At 39.4% G+C, this 20,361-nt stretch overlaps 1 protein-coding gene across 10 annotated transcripts in view; it reads left to right on the top strand.

Annotated features, from left to right (window-relative positions):
• The window catches only part of ANKS1B (ankyrin repeat and sterile alpha motif domain containing 1B), a 456,219-nt gene that overhangs the window by 159,682 nt on the left and 276,176 nt on the right, over window positions 1–20,361 (top strand). For all 10 annotated transcript variants that reach the window (XM_078376055.1, XM_073000243.2, XM_020803323.3 and 7 more), the window contains one exon: window positions 417–489. In XM_078376055.1, coding sequence (XP_078232181.1) covers window positions 417–489 — 73 coding nt within the window. The remainder of the gene's footprint in view (window positions 1–416; window positions 490–20,361) is intronic.

Below are 20,361 nucleotides of genomic sequence, written 5' to 3'. Positions count from 1 at the left end.
AACTTTCATTTTAAATTACTTATTCTTGTTGTTTAAAAAAGTGTTTGATTATCAAAAAGAAGTAGGGAAGCATGAGGGTTTTTCAAAAATTAAATTGAGATGTGGCACCAAAAATGTTAGGAACCACTGTCATTGCTCCGCAGATTTTCTTTTCTTTTTAGTATGTGCTATAGGTCTGAATTAGGTGCCTATTACATTCAAGGGAAATCCCTTCCATATGGTTGCAGTTGCAATGATGAACATCTTAGATTATTTCTAAGTGAATGGAGCTTAAAAAAATAGCTTGATAGTCAGTTTTTAAAATGCATTGTTCCAAATGGTATCGTCCTTTAAATAATAGACACATTTGGACTCAATCTAACTATAAAATAATGCACAATTGCAGAATTTAACATTTTTCTATCATTTTCTTGCAGATTGATAAAATAATGAGTTCCATAGATGTTGGTATAACCACTGGACTAGGAGAGATCAATAATGGAATTTCAAGTAAGAAAAAAAGTTTTTTTTTAGATGTTTTAACAAATATTCTTTCATGACAGCTGCAACAAAAGTAAAATATATGTTTCAGGATTTGGCATATAAGGACATCTTGCGATACACCACCAAAACAATAGACACTTTTTTCACTCATACACAAGAGTGAAAATGCAAGCTTTTTTTAATGTGCAGCAGCATTAACAAACACTTTTTGTACAAAAAAGTACTTTGCATTAAAACTAATCTTCTGCAGATTAGTTTTGCATTAATAGTCACAAATGCAAGTTTATTGCACAAAATGCTAAATCCTCCCAAAAGGAGCTGAAATCCCCCCCCCAAATCTCATAATCATGTGCAGTGAGGAGAAAACTATTGAATTTTTTCTTTCTCACCTGCAACAAGGTAGTAAGGATTTACATCCTAACTCAGTAAAAATATTTGCTTTTATATATCTGTCCAAAGTTGATTTGATGCTGATGGTCTTATTTGCTTCTGGGGAAATCTAAAATTCTAGAACAGTAAAAACTATCATGCATGTTACTTTCCAAAAGATAGAATCATTAATCAGATCAATTAATACTCAGTATTAATTACCAAAGCTTCTTCCACATAATAATTGTATGAAAGGGCTTCAGAGGAACAAAGAGGCAGCAAGTCATCTTCTGATGGGACTGTTGACTAATTTCCCTTTTATGCTCTTCAATGGGCCTGAATGGATCAAGCTGAAATGGGAGATCATTAATTCTGGAGTTTGTTCTGGAAGACTGAGTATATGTTGGTGACGTTTTTGCTGCTGATCGGTCACTTTTGGGAGAAACACAAGGCATTATCAGCTGCTAACAATCAGCACAAACATTCCTTGGCTGTTGTATGACATAGAATTCCAGCCACGAAAGGTGTTCCTTTTGGAAGTCAGAAGGAAATTTTTTAAGATAAGTGTCTAGAAATATGGAAGGAATTCAGAATGGTTTTTGCTAAGTGGATTTTTGAACTCTCACTAGATGGGACTGGAAACTTCAGGTAGATTTTCTTATGGTTGCAACAGTGGAAGTCTCCACTCAATATATATCATGTTGAATCTTACGACTTGTCCACATTTCCTAATACCAGCCCTGCACTAGAGATAGTATGGGCTGCTAAGGCTGTCACAGTGGAATGAATGGCAAGCAACCCATGAGCTGTATGAGGTCCTTGAACCTGCTTTGGTCGTTTCCACGCTACATCTGCTGCTTGCTGCTGAATTGGCTGCTACTAAAATTGTTGCAACTTCCTACACCTTCCTTTGACAGTGAAACGGGGAATCTTTCCTGAAATGTTGTAATATAGTTACACCATATTGTATCATCAAGGAGATATGGATGTAACCTTTGAAAAACAAATTGCAAGAATTTCAAAGAGATGTGATGCAGTTGTAACAAAATACGCCAAACTTCCAAGAAATTCCTGGCTTGCGTTGCTGATAATTTTCTCCTCCAAAATGGAAGGTGAAACTAGAGGATTAGCTATTCTTGACTTGATACTAACCATTAGGTATAACTTGGTGGATGAAATGGCAGTAAGGGGAATTCTGGGGGAAAGTGACCATATTCTACTTGAGTTCTAGAGTTCAACAAAAGTGGAGTGTAGTTACCCATCTCCAAAAAATGTGTACTTGGATTTTAGGAAAATCATTTTTAAGTAATTCAGAACAATGATAAATAAGGTCCCATGACAGGGAATCCTAATAAGAAAAGGAATCCAACATGGGGGTGGGGAGTGGGGGGGTGGGGGTTACTTAAAAGTAAATTTCTAACAATACAACTACAAACAATTCCAACAGAAAAAAAGAGGTGGATAATAGCAAAAAAGAGACCAATGTAGCTTCACAAAAAGCTCTATGAGGACCTGAAAACAAAAAAAGGACACATATAGGAAGTGGAAGGAACATCAGGCCACAAACAAAGAGTAAGGCAAGGTAGCAAAGAATTGCTGGAATGGCATTAGGAAGGCAAAGCTGGGAATGAGCTTCTAGCAATAGATGCTAGAAGCAACAAAAAGCATTCTTCAAGTACATGTGCAGCTGGGCACTTCCACCTTCAGCAGATTGCCCAGCTGCATCCCTATCTTGATGTGGGGGCACTCACCACTTTGGTCCATGCGCTCGTAGTCTCAGGATTAGACTACTGTAATGTGCTCTACGTGGGGCTTCCTTTGAGATGACACGAAAACTTTAGATGGTACAAAATGCCACGGCCAGACTTCTAATTGGGGTGAAGAGGCACCAACAGATTTTCCCCACACTGGCCGCCTTGCATTGGTTGCCCATTCATTTCCGCGTTGATATCTGGGACCTTGATATCTTGCAGAGTGCCTTCTCCCACCCAGTTTTGTCAGAGACACTCGTTCTAGCCAGGGTGGGCGACTGAGGGGCCTAACGCTGAGGGAGGCCTGAAAGGAAAAAACAAGGAACTGGGCCTTCTCGGCAGTGGCCCCTCCCCTCTGGAACAACTTGCCTGTAGAGATCCACCTGGCTCCCTCTCTGGGTGTCTTTAGAAATAAACTTAAGACATGGTTATTCAGGCAGGCTTTCCCTCCTGCTGCATCTTAATATTTACATTTTTACATCTTTGATTTTTACATATTTATTTGTTCAATTGTTTTCAAATTTTGTAACGACACCCAGAGTAGACCTAGTCTAGATGGACGGGGTATAAATCTGATTAATTAGAGGATATGGCACACCTGCATGGATGTTCCTTTAGCAAGCCAATTTCTTTGCTTGATTTATAACCATTAACCCTTTGCTGACATTTTCACAGCCTACCCAACTCTCATAGTATGACACTAGCTTCTGGGTTGGAATCCCTGTTCAGCCATGGAAACTCACTGAATGTATAGAACTGGTTGAGTCACTCCTTAAACATCCCACTTATCTTGAAAGCCCTATTAGGATAACTGTAAGTCAGTTCCAAATTGGCAGCACATAACAAGAGCAATTGAACAGGTTAGCATATTGTAACTTTTAAATAAATATTTAAAAATGAGTTAACTAAAATTTAAATATAATTTTAATGTTATTTTTCTAATGTTAAAATTGTGCAGCTGGTGGGTATTTCAGTGCATCTTTCCTAAAGACACTGGAAATGTATATTACTAATTGATTGTAATTATCTGGAATGCCAGAAAAATGTTTGTTGAATAAATTCTGCTTCATTTCAGGACATTGGTTGCTCACTTTGTAAGATTCATATCCTACTAAATGCTGCTTTAAGGTTCCCAGTGTGTTGTAGTGGATAGACTGATGGACAAGGACTCTGGACAACAGAGTTTGAATTCCCACTCAGCCATGGAAACTGACTTGAGTTGCTTTAAGTTAGTTCTGACATTGACAGCATGTAACAACAAAATATGACCTTATTCTATTGTTATATTTTATTATTCCATTAAAAATGAGAAACTCTAAAATATGATTAGTCTATTCATGCTGTCTATACGAGTATGCAGTTCCTCTTAATGGATTAGACAGATCGCCTTCATTTTTGAAATAACCAAGTATGTTGCCTCCATAATAAATTAACATAAAAAATGGAAGACATTCATATTTTGTGTTTAATTTACATTTGTGTTATTTATAGATGAAAATAAACATGCTCATCTATAAATAGCATGTTCATCTAAAATAGTTGCTGAAATCCTCTTTCACTTTTATGCAGGTGGATGGCACTCACTTTCAGCCAGCAGTTAAAGAGTTTCATCTGCACTTCTCAGTGGTGGCATACCCAGTAGCTTGGCACACACGAGAATCCCAGCAGAGATTCTTTAATTGCCAGCAAGTGAATATTCCACCATTGGCCCTTCCATCTACTGAAAAAAGGAACAGGATTTCAGCTGGTATTTCTAATGCAAAAGCAATGGCCTAGTTCATGCTTCTGGTTTTGAGTTCACAGATGCACAGATGGAAATTATGATACAATAAAACGAAAAGCTCTGTTGTGATTCTCAGTATAATATTATAGGTTACTAAACTCCTGCTTTTATCATATAAAGTTTCCAAGTCACGATCTCCCCCTCACACCCTGATAGGGCTCTAGAAGGAAGATTCCACTGTGCAGTTGCTCAACGAGAAACTGATAACAAATCTAAATCGAATTTTCTCTCTCACTGCAGGTGTCAAATCAGACTAGCAAATCTAGGAAGACTTTGTTATCACACTGACTGCTTTTGTGAATTGATTACAGTGCTCTTACTTCATTTATTGATTTAAATTTATAATCTGCTCTTCAAATATATTCATATGGCAGCTTATAATAACATATCAAAAAGTCATAAAAAGTGATGTGTTAACATAAGTAACTCAAGAAAAGCATCCTCCAAATATAAGAAATCATAAAAGTTAAAACAATCTTAAAGCCTGGAAAATAAAAACATTGTAATCAGAATCAAAAAGGCATTGGAGGAACATTTAGTGAGATAGCAGAGTTTCTGATTCTGATTTCACAGCAGAGCTGTAACTAACCAGGCTGACACCAAGGGCAAGTAGCACTTTCTTCTACCCTCTCAACCCTCTGAGAAATGAGTATGAGATCTCTCCTTGAAAAAGGAGGCAGAGAATGTGTTCCTCCAAAGAAAAAGAAAGTTTATGTTTTCAAAAAGAAAAGAAAAGAAAAATGGATAGGGCTGGAAGGTGTTTCCATTTATTTTCTTCTCACCAATGGATTCACTCTTAGACCCAGGTGATGCAGTCTAAGAACAGAGAGCAGTAAACACATCTTTATAAATTGCAATTAACGTTTTTGTTACCATGTATGCTCTCAGAGCATATGCATGAATTTAAATATGTTTGAAGACATGCCCATAAGGGATCTTTGAACAATGACAATAGTACATTAGATAGGACTGGGTGTGTCACACTCGCACAGAGCTATTCAGAAGTGGAATTATATTGAACACAAAAGAATTAAAATATAGCACATATTCACAATGAAGCATATAGACATAGGCATCCTGCAGTCTCCAGAGACGATGGTAACATGCTCTGTATCGAGGAGTATCCTCTCCAGAGCATGAAGCCTGGGTAAAGATCCCCCCTCTCCATGTTGCTGAAATGGTTCAATGGAAAGGCAAGAGCCAATACAACTGGTTCCAGTAATGTCACAGGAGTTGGCAGAATGACACGGACTGCCTTCGGGACTCGAGCTCCGGATTTTACCTCTAGGTTAACTCCTGAAGCCTTTTCCATGAGTGGATATAGCCACTAACAGTGGAGGTTTGAAATCAGAGTTTTTCTTCTCCTAGAAGCAAGCAAGAAAAAAAGATAATTTGACTAAAGGAATAGTTCCTGCTTCTTGGGGGCGGGCAGAATAAGAAGGTGTGCCATCTAAATGCCTAGGCACATTTGGCATACCCTGGCTTTATCCATTTTCATGCACAGCACCTCTCTCTAGGCAGGCCCTCCTGATATTGATGAAGTATCATCCACATAATCCCTAGTCTTTAATGGGAAATCCAAGTTCAAAAGAAGAAAACTTGTATGTCCGAGAGGGTTCAAAAGAAGTCTCTTTCCCTAGATTACACCTGCATGCACACATGCACAAACAAAGTGTGCTGCTTATAACCATAAGCATATTCCGTATGCTTACCCATAGCACTTAAAACATTCTCTGGTTGGTTTACAATATTAATTATACGGGCTACACATTGCCCCCCCCCCAGCTAGGTATGCAGTCTACTGACCTCAGAAGGCTGGAGAGCTGCGTCAACCTTGATCTGGCTACCTAAGTTCCTTAGGATCAAACTCAGGTCATGAGCAGAGTCCTGATTGCAATACTGCACTTTGATCACTGCACCATGTGGTAGTGACTGGGGAGGCACCTATGTATGGGGAAAATATTCCCAGAAGATACATACAAAGATTACTTCTTCTTTGTTTCATTAGACTGTCTGAAAGCTAGGGAGACTTGGGACTCCAGATGTTAGGATCAGCTGGAGGAGTCAGGTAGTGATACAGCAGGAACCTGAACTTGAGCAACTAGCAAGGCTGCTGTTGTCTTTTATATGGTGTTGGCCAGGCTGACTAATGATCTAGCTCCTTGTTAGTCACACGGGTCTTGTTATGCCTTGATCATGATCTTCTCACCTGGCTAATCCAGAGACAATGGAAACAGAATAGTCATTTGACAAAACAGGAGGAAGAAGATGGGGCAAGCCATTCTAGGATGCTTGCTTTCCCAGACCTCCAGACAGTCTTTTTAGAATAAAACTAAAAAAGGCTATTTAATTTATCTGGCCTCTCTACAGGAGGGCTCTTTTGTGAGGTGACTGTTTGGCTGAGGTGTTCATGTCTTCTGTGCAATTTTGATGGGAGTATTGCTGTGATTTCCTCTTGGGGGCTTTCTATACACACACACACACACACACACACACACACACACACACACACACACACACACACACACACACACACAAAAACACACACACACACACACACACACACACACACACACACACACACACATTGTTTTCAACCTATACTTGTTCTTGGGCTGACAAGTTTGTAGTGTGCACATGTTTAGACAAAAATGAGACTCTGTAGGTGTGTTGGGCAAACCTAGCCAATTTGATGACACTTTTGAAGTACAATCAAGTTTTTAGTGGATTGTAAGGTGATTACTATTATTATTGAGTAATAACAGTAATAGTAAACTTGGTGGTAGGCAAGTAAATTAGTGTAACAATGTTCTTTGGTTATACTAGAACTTATTCAGATTCATTTGACCCATGTTCTCAATGTTGATCTCAGGAGATGCACAATTGTATACCCTCAGGAATATAGCCGAGTGTGTAGTTACCTACTCCCACATGCAATTGTACTGTCTGCAGTCTTACTGTTAACAGCCAGTATTTCATCATTACTGTATTAATCCGAAGAAACTTAAAGAAAGAAATACTGCTATATTGGCCCTTTTTTATTATTTATTGCCATATGGCTGCAACTGCAGCAGCCTGATTTTCTTTCAAGGCTGTTAATATCGTCCTTCTATAAGGGCAGAAATGAGATAAAATATAGTTAATTAGGACACAATTTCAATTGGAAATGTGTAGGCATGGGGATTAAAGTTTTGCCCCAATTCTACTGTGTACATTTGTGGGGAAATATTGTTTTTTTCTAGTTCATGCCATTTCCTAGTCAGTGTAATCATTTTCAAATGCAGATATCAGCACACTGTTGCAGTATGGACAATAGGAAAAGAGGGAACAGTTACTTTTCATGAAAAAGCTGAAAAATCACTAGGACCTGTTTTTACCATATACAGAAATTAACACTGTCTTTTATATTAAGTTTGAACTGGTGACTCATAATGCAAAACCTAGACGTCAAAATATAGATTCATGGTACATGAGATATTGGCTGAAATTCTGTTGGTGTAAATTTATGCCATGCAAGCCAGATGACATCATAATCCAGCAACAGAAATCTTTAATTAAATGAAAAATTTCCTATCCACCATTTCGGTTTCCAAGGATCTGTAGGAATCTTTTTTTTCCCTTGGAAAGCCTTTATTATTTATTTGTTTAAAATATCCCCCCCCCAGCTGCCTTTCTTCTTTAAAAAGACACAAAGCAGCTTACATCACTGAAAGACAATATTTAAAGCTAAAGACAATGAGTATACAAATACAGTGGTGCCTCGCTTAGCGATGTTAATCTGTGCAGCAAAAATCGCTGCTAAGCGATTTCATCACTAAGCGATATAAAAAACCCCATACAAATGCATTAAAACGCAATTAATATGTTCCTATGGGCTTAAAAACTAACCTTAAGTGAAAATCCTCCATATGGGCGGCCATTTTCGGTGCCTCTAAAGCGAGCCAACACAGCGGGCGGCCATTTTGTTTACCCAGCGGCCATTTTGGAACCGCCGATCAGCTGTGTGAAAATGGGGGCTTTGCGATGATTGCTTCCCTGCGATCATTGCAAAGCGAATTTTCCCCATAGGGAACATCGCAAAGCGATCGCTTTTGCAATCGCAATAACATTGTCGCAAAGCAATTTCTTCATTAAACGGAGTGATCGCTATGTGAGGCACCACTGTACTGTATTAAAAAGTGACAAAGAAATACCACTCTGAGAAAGACAAAGGTCTTTGCCTGCTTGTGGAAGAAGAGCAAAGATGGGACCACCCTGGTTTCCTGTGGGAGGGAGTTCCAAAGTCTGGGAGCAGCAACAGAGAAGGCCCTCTCCCGTGTCATCCTCAAATCCACCTGTGAAGGTGGTGGGACTTAGAGAAAGGCCTCTCCTATTGATCTGAACACCTGAGCCAACTCATTATGGTCTTTGAGATAGATTGGGCCCAAGCTTCTTAGGGCTTTACAGGTTAGAACCAGCATTTTGAATTGTGCCCTTTGGGAGTCCTTTGTATTAGTGAATTACCATCAGATTTCTGGTGGTGCCTGTGATCTAATGGTGGGACTATCAGCAACAATTTTCCAGTGTTTAAGGATCCCTTGGCCTAAGGCTTCTAATGGCAAAAAGGGATACCTAGGGAACATCAGAACCTGAAATGGAGGGGTTGGATATGGAGTTTTTATTACTTTAAAGAGTTCTGTTACTGGATGATATCATCTGGCTTGCATGGTGTAAATTTATGTGGACAGGATTTCAGTCAATCTGAAATAAATATGACAATGGTCATACTGAGTTACTCATATTAATGTTATTACACAAAAATACTAAAAGTAACTCTTCATTTATAATCCCAGTGGTTTCACAGTTCTGCCCACAGTGATTCCTTATTTATATCACAAATAAATATTACATTTTTGAATGATGCCTTTCAACAGACAAATACCATTCAAGTTACAAGTGCTAAACTTGTCAGTCGATCTAAATGATGACTCTGGCAAAAGATGTTTTTTGAAAAATATCTGCAGGCATATTCTGTGTGTATGGAAGTACAGTATTTGGAAATAAGTTCAGCTGGAGTGGATCTATTTCAAAATGGAAGCTCCAACTAGAGCTAAGTGTACATATGCATGCAGCCTTTGTCCAAGAAACAGTGTCCTGAATTGGGGGAAAAAAAGATTATCTGTACACAAAGAGCAACAGTTGTCATGGCTGAGGTCTCTATATATCAAGGGATACCAGAAGAAGAAGCAAAGTGAAATTTGAAAACAAGGGACGGAAATGCCAGAAGTAGCTATTCAGGTTTATCCAAGCGGTAGGATAAACATTTGCTATTCAAAATATTTAGATCAGGAAATATTTCAGAAGGGAAGACAGTATGCAGCATATAGTTATACAGTGGTTCCGGATTAACCCTCGCTATACGGAATCATCGCTAAACGGGTAGGGGAAAGGTATTGGAACGCATTAAACTTCGTTTAATGTGTTCCAATACCTTCGTTACTTACCCGTTCAGCGAGGATTCCAGGTGCCGGCAGCCATTTTCGCGCCTTCGCTAAGCGAGGGCAGGGCGCAAAAACGGCTGCCGGCAGCCATTTCCGGGCTTCTGGCGGCCATTTTGGAACCGCCGATCAGCTGTTCGGCGGCTCCAAAATGGCCGCCACAATACCCAATCTTCGCAATGCGGGTTTTCCCCATTGCGAAGATCGGGTATGTTTCCGTATAGCGATCCCGAAAAAGGGATCGCTATACGGAAACATCGCTATACGGTGCACTCGTTAAGCGAGGCACCACTGTATTAGCTGAGAGTGGTGAAGGAGATTAATAACAGAAGCCAATCCAACAGACAGCACTGAGTATTATATCCTCCTCTGGATTTCCAAAGGTATCTGATTAGCTGCACTTTAGACATACTAGTACCTACTGGTGTTGATAATAAAAAAGTGACTGCTGTGAAACCAGCTTTGCATTGCTAGGATTTCCTGTGGTATTGTGCTATTGTTCATGCTCCTTAATAAGCTTTTCAGTGAGTGAGCTGGTTTTCCTCCTTTTCAGAATCTGTACTGGCATCTGGGAAAGACATTAAGGTTGTTTGCATATTGAAAAGGGAAATGTACTTGGACATCTGCCTTTCTAGAAAATATGTGTTGCACATTTCTTATCCTTAGGTCTTAGATGGAAATATTTTGAAGCACGGAGAGTATAAACTGAGATTTCTTTCCAGAGGCTAAACTGAAGTGACAATGTAGATGTGTACACAGAGCTTTGGAATGGTTGGCGTCTTTATTTCAGGCTATCCGAACCGACAGGGCAGTAAGGTCAGAGCAATGGGAAACATGGTAAAATATCATTTTTAACTTGTCTGCTCAATAATAGTGCTAGGTGAGGTGCAAAAGACCTACACAACTAGTTTTTTGAAATTACAGTCTGATTGAACAATGAACACCAGCATTAGAAAGACAGGAAAGTCAAAGTGCAGCAAGAAATTTCGAAAAGATAGTATGATGGCATTTAAATCCTAACACTGCTTTGAGGCTAACATATTTGATAGATAGGTTATATGAAGTATGCTAGTGACTAGGGCTTCAGTCTTACTTCAGCTCATTCTTGGAAGATTAGAAAAGTTTCTTTGTGGTTAGGAAAGCCAGGTGGCTGGGCTCCACCCTGTGTTTCAAGAAGAAAACAGAGGTGGTGGAGCCAATGTATGTATAAGGAAAGCCAATGTTTCTAACATTTCTTACAGAAACTTAACTTATTATTTATTTATTTATTTATTTATTTATTTATTTATTTATTTATTTATTTACTTACTTATTTACTTACTTACTTACTTACTTACTTACTTACTTACTTACTTATTTACTTATTTACTTATTTATTTGATTTGTACCCCGCCTATCTGGACCAATGGACCACTCTTGGTGTCCATTAATGGCTACATTGATATTCATTGTGAATTTTCTTAGTTGTAATCGTCCTAGAGACTTGCTAGAACAGACCACAAGTCCATACAGTATGTGCAAGTTGCATGTGATAACCTACACTCGTCAGGCAGGGAAGAGGACAGAACAGGTCACTAGGCCCCTTTTAAAAGCTCACATGGAGCCATGCCTGCCTGTCATTCCTTGAGTGTGTGGGCAAAGAGTCCCCACCCAGGCAGCTCTGCACCTTTGCAGAGTGCCTTTGGATAAGCAATGAAAATAATTTTATTACAATCAACATTACCAATTAAACATCCATTTCATACCTCCTAAATCTTGACAAAGTACACCTTGACACGAAAATCTGAAAATTTCAAAAATAAAATGAAGGCAGGAATCCTATTAGTGTTTGTGTAAGATTTGAGTAAATTGCTGTGGCTAGTTGGGATTAATTAGTGAATGCCACGGTATATCTTGGTTGCACAGTCAGGCATGTGACCAGGCACATGACCCCTAGTACCTCATCAATTAGCCACAACTAGCTGTGGAAATTTTACTTGAACAAAAATAGGATTCTGGCCAGGATAAAACAATATACAGAGAGAACATGTGTCCATTCAAAAAATATGAACAGTAGAATGTGTACAATTGTATAACATGCACAGACATATATCAGTCAAGAGCCAAAATGCATACAGAAGTGTGTACACTATGAAAAATGTGTACAGACATGGCCTCAGAATTCATGGAGGAAAAAGGAATATACTTTTGTCCAAAATGCAGATAGGATTTGGAGAAATGAAATAAAAGTGAGACTTTCTACATTTTTAGTAAAGGGTTTTCCACATGCCTGGTAAATGGGAAAGATTTAAGTTTGCTTACATTCTGCTCTCTGCTATGCTTTTCCCAATCCTGCTGATATTTGTACACTGGGTGTCATTGGCCCTACCATTAGGCAAACAGAGATAGCCCCATAAGACAACTGATTTGCAGTGTTGTGAAAAAGGAAAAAAAAAAGGAAAAAGCAAACCATGCTGCTTATATACCACACCACAGCATTCTCTGGGTGGTTTACAAGTTAATTACGCAGGCTACACATTGCCCTCCTCCTCCCAGCAAGCTGGGTACTCATTTTACCAACCTCAGAAGGATAGAAGGCTGAGCCAACCTTGAGCCGGCTACCTGGGATTGAACTCTGGGCAGTGAGCACAGTTTTGGCTGCAGTACAGCAGTTTAACCACTGCACCATGAGGCTCTTTATGTTTTTGTTATTGTTATAAACTGTCAAGTCACCTCCAACTTTTGCTGACTCTGTGAATAAATGACATTTATCTCAGTACTTTCAGAAAGGCATTTATCAGATTTTCTGCCCCACATGCCAATATAAGGTAACTAACCTTAGGTACTATGTCCCATGACTTAGGAGGATGGGATACCATTTGCTTCATCCCTGGAAACAAAATATTTTGGCCAGTCTTATGCCTGCTTGCATAGAATCTAATCATGTAAATCTCAATTGTGTAAACCTCAAAAACAGAGAGATTATTGGTGCACACTGTTTGTACATATTGTACCTTCTTCTACCCTAACTTCCAATATGTAAGAATTCATCATTCCCATTCATTTGGCCTTTTCCAACAAAGTGAGACCCAGAAAGCGCTTGGTAAGGAATTCTAAAACCCTTTGAGTTTCCTTGCCTCCAGCTGAGAATGAGACAAAGACCGCTTTTTTTGCTCAGTGTCTCTAATTTGTATGAACTCTTTCTGGTGCATTCTCGAAGGCTTTCATGGCCAAGATCTGATGCTTGTTGTAGGTTTTTCAGGCTTTTTAGGTATGTTCTTGAGGATAGGTGTGGTCTTTTGCTTTGGAGTGTTTCCAGTCTCTGGCTCTGTCTGACTATTTCCTCCCCGTAGAGGCGTTCAGTGTATTCTCAAAGGCTTTTACAGCCAGGATCTGATAGTTGTTGTAGGTTTTTTGGGCTGTTTGGCCATGTTCTTTCTAGTGCCTTTTTCTTTTCAGGAGCAAAGCATACATACAGGAAACACAGAACAACTAGTTAATTTTTAAGAAGGCTACCAAAATAAAATTGGTTACTTCAAAATATTGTTTAAAGCAGCAGTCACCCTAATCTGAGGGAATTTGCATAGTTTGCAAATCGTGCAAATTGTTTGCAAAAAAATTTGCACAAAAATTGGCAGTTTGTTTGTTTTTTGCACAAAACAACATTTTCACCAATGTGATTATTCAGTCAAAAGCCCCAAGGATCTTCTCATCAACCTTGCTGATGAGAAGAAAAATGTTGCAATATTTCATTCTTGCTTGCAAAGAAAAAAAAAGGAAGGATTTACATTTCTAAATTTTAATACCTGGTATCAGGCTGGCCTAGACATAGGATAGAACATAATTGGTATGATTCCATCCATATTATATATGAATTCTCCCTTATCTACTTAGTATTTATAGTCTACTGTCAACATTTTATAACTGAAAGTATTATCATGTGTCAAAATAATTTGATGAATAGGAGAAAATAATTTTAATTGCTTTTCACTAATATCCAAGGAATGTGATACTTTATGAGATATTTTTGCCACCAGTTCAACAATGTTTTTGAAAGTTACAGTTTCTTTCAGACATTTAAGCCTTTCCAGCAGGTCCAGGCTCTTTTTCACAATTTACTTATATGATTTGAATCATATACCCTCAAGCTATTAGCTTGCTGTTTCCATGCAACTTAGAAGTTGGAGATCTTAAATTTTGTCAGACTTCATGCATCATTTATTATACCCATAACACATGTTTGCAAAACTAAAGCTGTGTTTTATATACATTTTTGTATGTAAAAAAGGGGTATATAAAGTTACTGATTTTCAAGTAACATGTCTATAATTTAATGTTTCCATCAGTATTTAAAAATGGTATTTAAAGAGTAAATTTCTTAAACAGCCTGCTTTTTCCTCAATTCACGAGAAGCCATAATATGCAGAATTTAGTACTGATCTTTCTGAACTATGGTGTATATTTTTAAATTCTTGTTATTCTACATGTTTCCAGCACAAAAGTTTTGGAAACAATCCAGTTGGTAAGAAAGATATTTTCATATGAGCACAAGTATTGCAACCTATTGCATAAATCAGGATTCCTTTCATTCTGCCATGAAAACATGCAGAGAATTGGGGCAAAGAGGTCCTGTGTGGAAAGTCTAGCATGTGTTAAATGGACCTAAATAAAATGTATCCTATCTGCTGTACTTCCTTCTGTTCTGCTTCCATGTGTTTCGGTGTTTCACAGCAAATATGAAACATATTTCCCATGTCAGGCAGCTTGCACAAATGTAGTCTCATTAAGGGAGAATAGGTAGGAGTGAGGTCGTGGAGTCAGTTTTCATACTGGGCTAACGCTATATACCATATAGAGCATTTCCCCATAGATTGTTGTTCTATCATCATTAAGATACAAGCGATGGAAAGAATAATCCTGTTGGAGAAAATCTGCAGTATCAAGCAGTTATTGCATTCGACATTAGAAGTTGTGAATTCCACGTCACTTCTGTTTGGAAGAGAAGCAACTAGAAGGCATCAGAGATGAATGGAGACACCTCTTTTCTTGAATCTTTTCTGTTCCTGTGCATAGATGTGATCAGTTCTTTAGTGTTTTGTTTGGCTGTATGGCTCAATGAGTTGGTCAGGAGTTCAATTTTTTTATTGCACCTCCTAGGGGAGGAGCCAGTCTGTGTAGCCTTGAAAGTAGGTATGGGAGGCTGCTGCAGACAGAAACTAGTGATCTCAGATTCATTAACCCCAATTAGATGCATCTAATTCTGGTTCCAACTTGCTGCCGCCACCGCCACCACCTCTTATTGTTTTACTGTGGCTTTTTGTCATTCTTTTAACTATTGATACATTTGCCTGCAGAACATAAAATTGTGAAAACAGCATACTGTATGCAAAATAATAAATGATGCCATTCTTTTAATACTTGGAAACCAAATCTTCAGCATCACCGACTGTTGCCGAGTTTATATTTGATAATGTGAAGCAAGTGGTTTGTTCTGAAAAAGGAATGGTCTCAGTTACAGAGCACATATTTTGTCTACAAAATGTCTCAGGTTCACTAACCAACAAGACAGGGCTTAGAAAGTCCTTTATGAGACCTTGGATCACTGCCAAACAGTGTAAAGAGTAAGCTAGATCAGTGGTCCCCAACCTTGGGCCTCCAGATGTTCTTGGACTACAACTCCCAGAAACCTTCACCACCACCTCTGCTGGCCAGGGTTTCTGGGAGTTGAAGTGCAAGAACATCTGGAGGTCCAAGATAACCCAGTAATTCCTTATTTTTCTATGTAGTGCTAAGGTTTTTGTTCCTCATTTTGACAAACTCTCCTTAGAGTACGATGCTGTGTGTTTAATAAACAACAGGGGAAATTTATGTCCACTTTTTGAAACATTCCTTACTATCTTATAGTTCATATGAAGAGCATTACTCCTTTTCAAAAAACCTATTAAATGCTGTTATGGGGAGTCTCTGCAGCTGTCTAATTTGATGAACTTTTTCAGCAGGCCTTGATTTTTATCCTTCCAAGTGTCTATTTAAACATATTCATATTCATATTCATATTCATATTCATCATGATCATGTGCCATGAAGTCAATTCTGACTTAAGGCAACTCTTTACAAGGTTTTCTAAGTAGAGAGTACTCAGATGTGGTTTACCATTCCCTTCTTTTTTTTGGTGAGATCCTTTTTGTGCAGCTTTCCCAAGGTATCAAACAAGCTGTCTCTTCTGGGATGCACAGTAGGAAATTGAACTTGCAACGTCTGGAGATATCTAAACCACCGAGCCGTCCAGGCAGATTAAACATATTCTTATTATATCCTTGAAGAAAGAGTGGGATAAAGCTTCAGGTCATAACAATTGGCTTGTGTGAAGATGTCATTTTTTTCTGTCCAGCTGTATATATGTATGTAATCTTGAAGGCTGTTTGGCCATGTTCTGAAGGGCTTTTTTTTCCCCTAACGTTTTGCCAGTCTCTGTGGCCGTCATCTTCAGAGGGCAGGAGCTAGAACTCTGTCTGTGTTCTGGTGTAGTGTGTGGGATTGTATATATGTATATTTGCAAGTAAGGTTTGTGTGATGTAAAATTGTGGTGCATGACCGATGTACATACAGATTAATTGGCGGATGTTGATGGAATGGTGTAGAGATTAATGTTGATTAATTAGTGTGTTTGGAATGTAATGGAGTCTTATGTGAAGTGGCATTTAGGGAGTTAGTCAGCTGCTGTTAGAGAGTTTGTCTTGAGGTGAAGAGGAGAAAAGAGTCTTCAACAAAGTGTGGAGTCTATGGGAAAAGTTGGTTCTGAGTTTGGATATAGGAGAATAGTTTTTGAGGCAAATGTGTGGTAAAACTGTATAATTGTTTTACCCTTCAGTTTAAATAACCAAGAAATTGCCTTTCTCTTCCTTCCAGTTACTTGTATATCCCTAATAAACTCCCTTTTGTTTCTTCCTGAACAAAGCTCTCCTCATTATTTAGCTAGTTAATTATTGCTATAACTGTAACTTTAAATATATATATATATATATATAAAACAGTTAAGAAAGAGTAGATTTATAAAATGCATGTCTCCTTAGGCATATAACACTTTAGAAATAGTGTAAATAACATGCATGTCTATGAAGGCTATGCAGAACCAGAAGAAGACAGAGTGTGTGGATTACACTGCAAAATATCATGCACTTTGTGTCAGAGTTTTTAAAGCTAGTCAAGGGCTACCATAGGCAATTTTTGCTGCAAAAATCACTGTAGCAGTCCATGTGGTTATGCTTAAATATCCAGGGTCCAAGAGTCCACACTGCACTTTTCAACGGTACAATTTTCAATGAGGTCACGGCCCAAATTTATTAACAGCACTTGCCTCCCCATGCCTTCCCTCTGTCCCTCCCCTTTATGCAGATGGCTAACATTTATGTCCTTGCAGTTTGTTTGTCAACTCGCCAGCTGACACCATGAACCAGCTTGTTTAAAAGCCAGGGGTGGGAAGGAAAGAAGGGAAAGGCATGAAAGGGAGCTGAACAATGGCACTAGCCAGATATTGCATTTCTACCTGGAAAGTGCACATGAGATGACCACAGCAGGATGCACTGAGCTCACTTCCCCTCTTTCTCCCCCTCTCTTGAGTTCTCACAAGGAAAGCCAGACCAGCCCCACCGGGCAGGAGAGGTGTAGACATGGGGGGCACCAAGCCTTGAGAGTATGGAAGATGGGGAGCAGGAAACAGTGGGCAGGAGGAGCAAACAGCACCTCAGCACTGCATAGCATTCAGGTCCCATTTTAAAATTTTCTGAAGTGGCCTAATGCTGAATTCATTTAACAGATTATCAGCCTAGTGAAATTGACTAGCTTTGTCAGTTTCACCTGGTTACCAACTAGACTTTCACCTCAGAACAAGAAGGCAGGAATGGGGGAAGTTTTTGTCAGTTTCATCTGAGGCTCAGGCTTTCACATCATGGCTAGAATGCAAGTTAGTGCTGTAGCAATTATTTGACACAGCACTAAACTTGACTCCCCCTCCCCCAAAATAGCAAAATTGTTTGGAGGAGAAAAAGCAAGCACTTATCTGAGAGGGGTTATCCCCATGTAATGGCATACCATGCCTCACTGGAGATATCAACATCACTGGAGGACACACCTCAGCTCCTCCTATGGACCAAAATAGGTGATCACAGAGGTCAGAAAATGAAAAAAAAGTCAGCTGAGTCAGTACAAAATAAACAACTCCAACAGCTGAACAAAAATACATGAATGCCACTGAAAAAAGTGTAGGTTTCCATGCAATTATGTTTACATCATGTCATTGCTTGAAAATGAATTGATTTTAACCATGCCAGCTCAGACACAACTATGTGGTATTATTAGTGCTGTCACAACCAGAGTTTATATCAAGAGAACTTTTCACTCAACAACCAACAAAATGTGAATACAGTATATTACAGAAGTGAGTACACCCTCTCGAAATGACACTTGGCTACAATGTAAAGCAGTGAGTATACAGCTTGTATAACAGTGTAAATGTGCTGTCCCCTAAAATAACACAACACACAGCCATTACTGTCTAAACCTCTGGCAACAATGTCCAAATTGCGCACAAAGTGGCAATATTTTATGTGGCCACCATTATTTTCCAGCACTGCCTTAACTCTCTTGGGCATAAAGTTCACCAGAACTTCACAGGTTGCCACTGGAGCCCTGGAAGTGAAAGGAAAGTCCAATGCTGCAAAGAAAAATACTGTATAGGAACCTGGAATGTAAGATCTATGAACCTTGGGAAGCTGGAGGTGGTCAAACAGGAGATGGCAAGAATAAACATCGACATCCTGGGCATCAGTGAACTAAAATGGACAGAAAGGGTTAATTCAACTCAGATGATTATCACATCTACTATTGTGGGCAAGAAGCCCGTAAAAGGAATGGAGTAGCCCTCATAGTCAACAAAAGAGTGGGAAAAGCTGTAATGGGATATAATCTGTTTAACTTCATTCCCCTCCCTTTCCTACCTTCTACTATTTTTGGGAAAGGAGTACGACAAGGCTGTATATTGTCCCCCGGCTTATTTAACTTATATGCAGAATACATCATGTGAAAGGCAGGACTGTATGAATCCCAAGCCGGAATTAAGATTGCCAGAAGAAATATCAACCACCTCCAATATGCAGATGATACCACTCTGATGGCAGAAAGTGAGGAGGAACTAAAGAACATTGTAATGAGGGTGAAAGAGGAGAGTGCAAAAAATGGTCTGAAACCCAACATCAAAAAAACTAAGATCATGGCCACTGGTCCCATCACCTCCTGGGACATAGAAATGGAAGATATGGAGGCAGTGACGGATTTTACTTTCTTGGGCTCGATGATCACTGCAGATGGAGACAGCAGCCACGAAATTAAAAGATGCCTGCTTCTTGGGAGGAAAGCGATGGCAAACCTTGACAGCATCTTAAAGAGCAGAGACATCACCTTGCCAACAAAAGTCCGAATAGTCAAAGCTATGGTTTTTCCTCTCATGACGTATGGAAGTGAGAGCTGGACCATAAAGAAAGCAGACCCGAAGAATTGATGCCTTTGAATCGTGGTGCTGGAGGAGGTTCTTGAGAGTCCCCTGGAGTGCAAGGAGAACAAACCTATCCATTCTAAAGGAAATCAACCCTGAGTGCTCACTGGAAGGACAGATCCTGAAGCTGAGGCTCCAGTACTTTGGCCATCTCATGAGAAGACTCCTTGGAAAAGACCTTGATGTTGGGAAAGTGTGAAGGCAAGAGGAGAAGGGGACGACAGAGGATGAGATGGTTGGATAGTGTCATCGAAGCAACCAACATGAATTTAACCCATCTCCGGGAGGCAGTGGAAGACAGGAGGGCGTGGCATGCTCTGGTCCATGGGGTCACAAAGAGTCAGACGTGACTGAATGACTAAATGACGACAACTGGAGTCCTCTTCCACTTCTCCATGACGACATCACAGAACTGGTGGATGTTAGAGACCTTGTACACCTCCGCCTTCTATTTCAGGATGCCCTACAGATGCTCAATAGGGTTTAGGTCTGGAGACATGCTTGGCCAGCCCATCACCTTTACCCTCAGCTTTTTAGCAAGCAGTGGTCATTTTGGAGGTGTGTTTTGGGTCATTATCATGTTGGAATACTGCCCTGCAGCCCAGTCTCATGCTCTGCTTCAGTATGCCACAGTACATGTTGGCATTCATGGTTCCCTCAGTGAACTGTAGCTCCCCGGTGCCAGCAGCACTCATACAGACCCAGACCATGACACTCCCACCACCATGCTTGACTATAGGCATGACACACTTGGCTTTGTACTCCTCACCTTTTGGTTGTTTTGCTGTTCTGTCATCAAGTTTGCTGGTTTTGGTGTCCATAGCAAAATTACAATTATCCTTCATCAAATTCAGGTTTGTGTAATACCTTTACTGGATTATTAAAATAAAATTTAAAAGATGGTAGCATATGGAATTTCAAGTGCTCCACGTGGGAACAACAGAAGCTTTTATGCTACTTGGGGCAGGA

This window comes from Pogona vitticeps, chromosome 5 (genome assembly GCF_051106095.1).
Source record: "Pogona vitticeps strain Pit_001003342236 chromosome 5, PviZW2.1, whole genome shotgun sequence".
Taxonomy (NCBI): Eukaryota; Metazoa; Chordata; class Lepidosauria; order Squamata; family Agamidae; genus Pogona; species Pogona vitticeps.
This window is presented reverse-complemented; position numbering and strand designations above follow the sequence as displayed.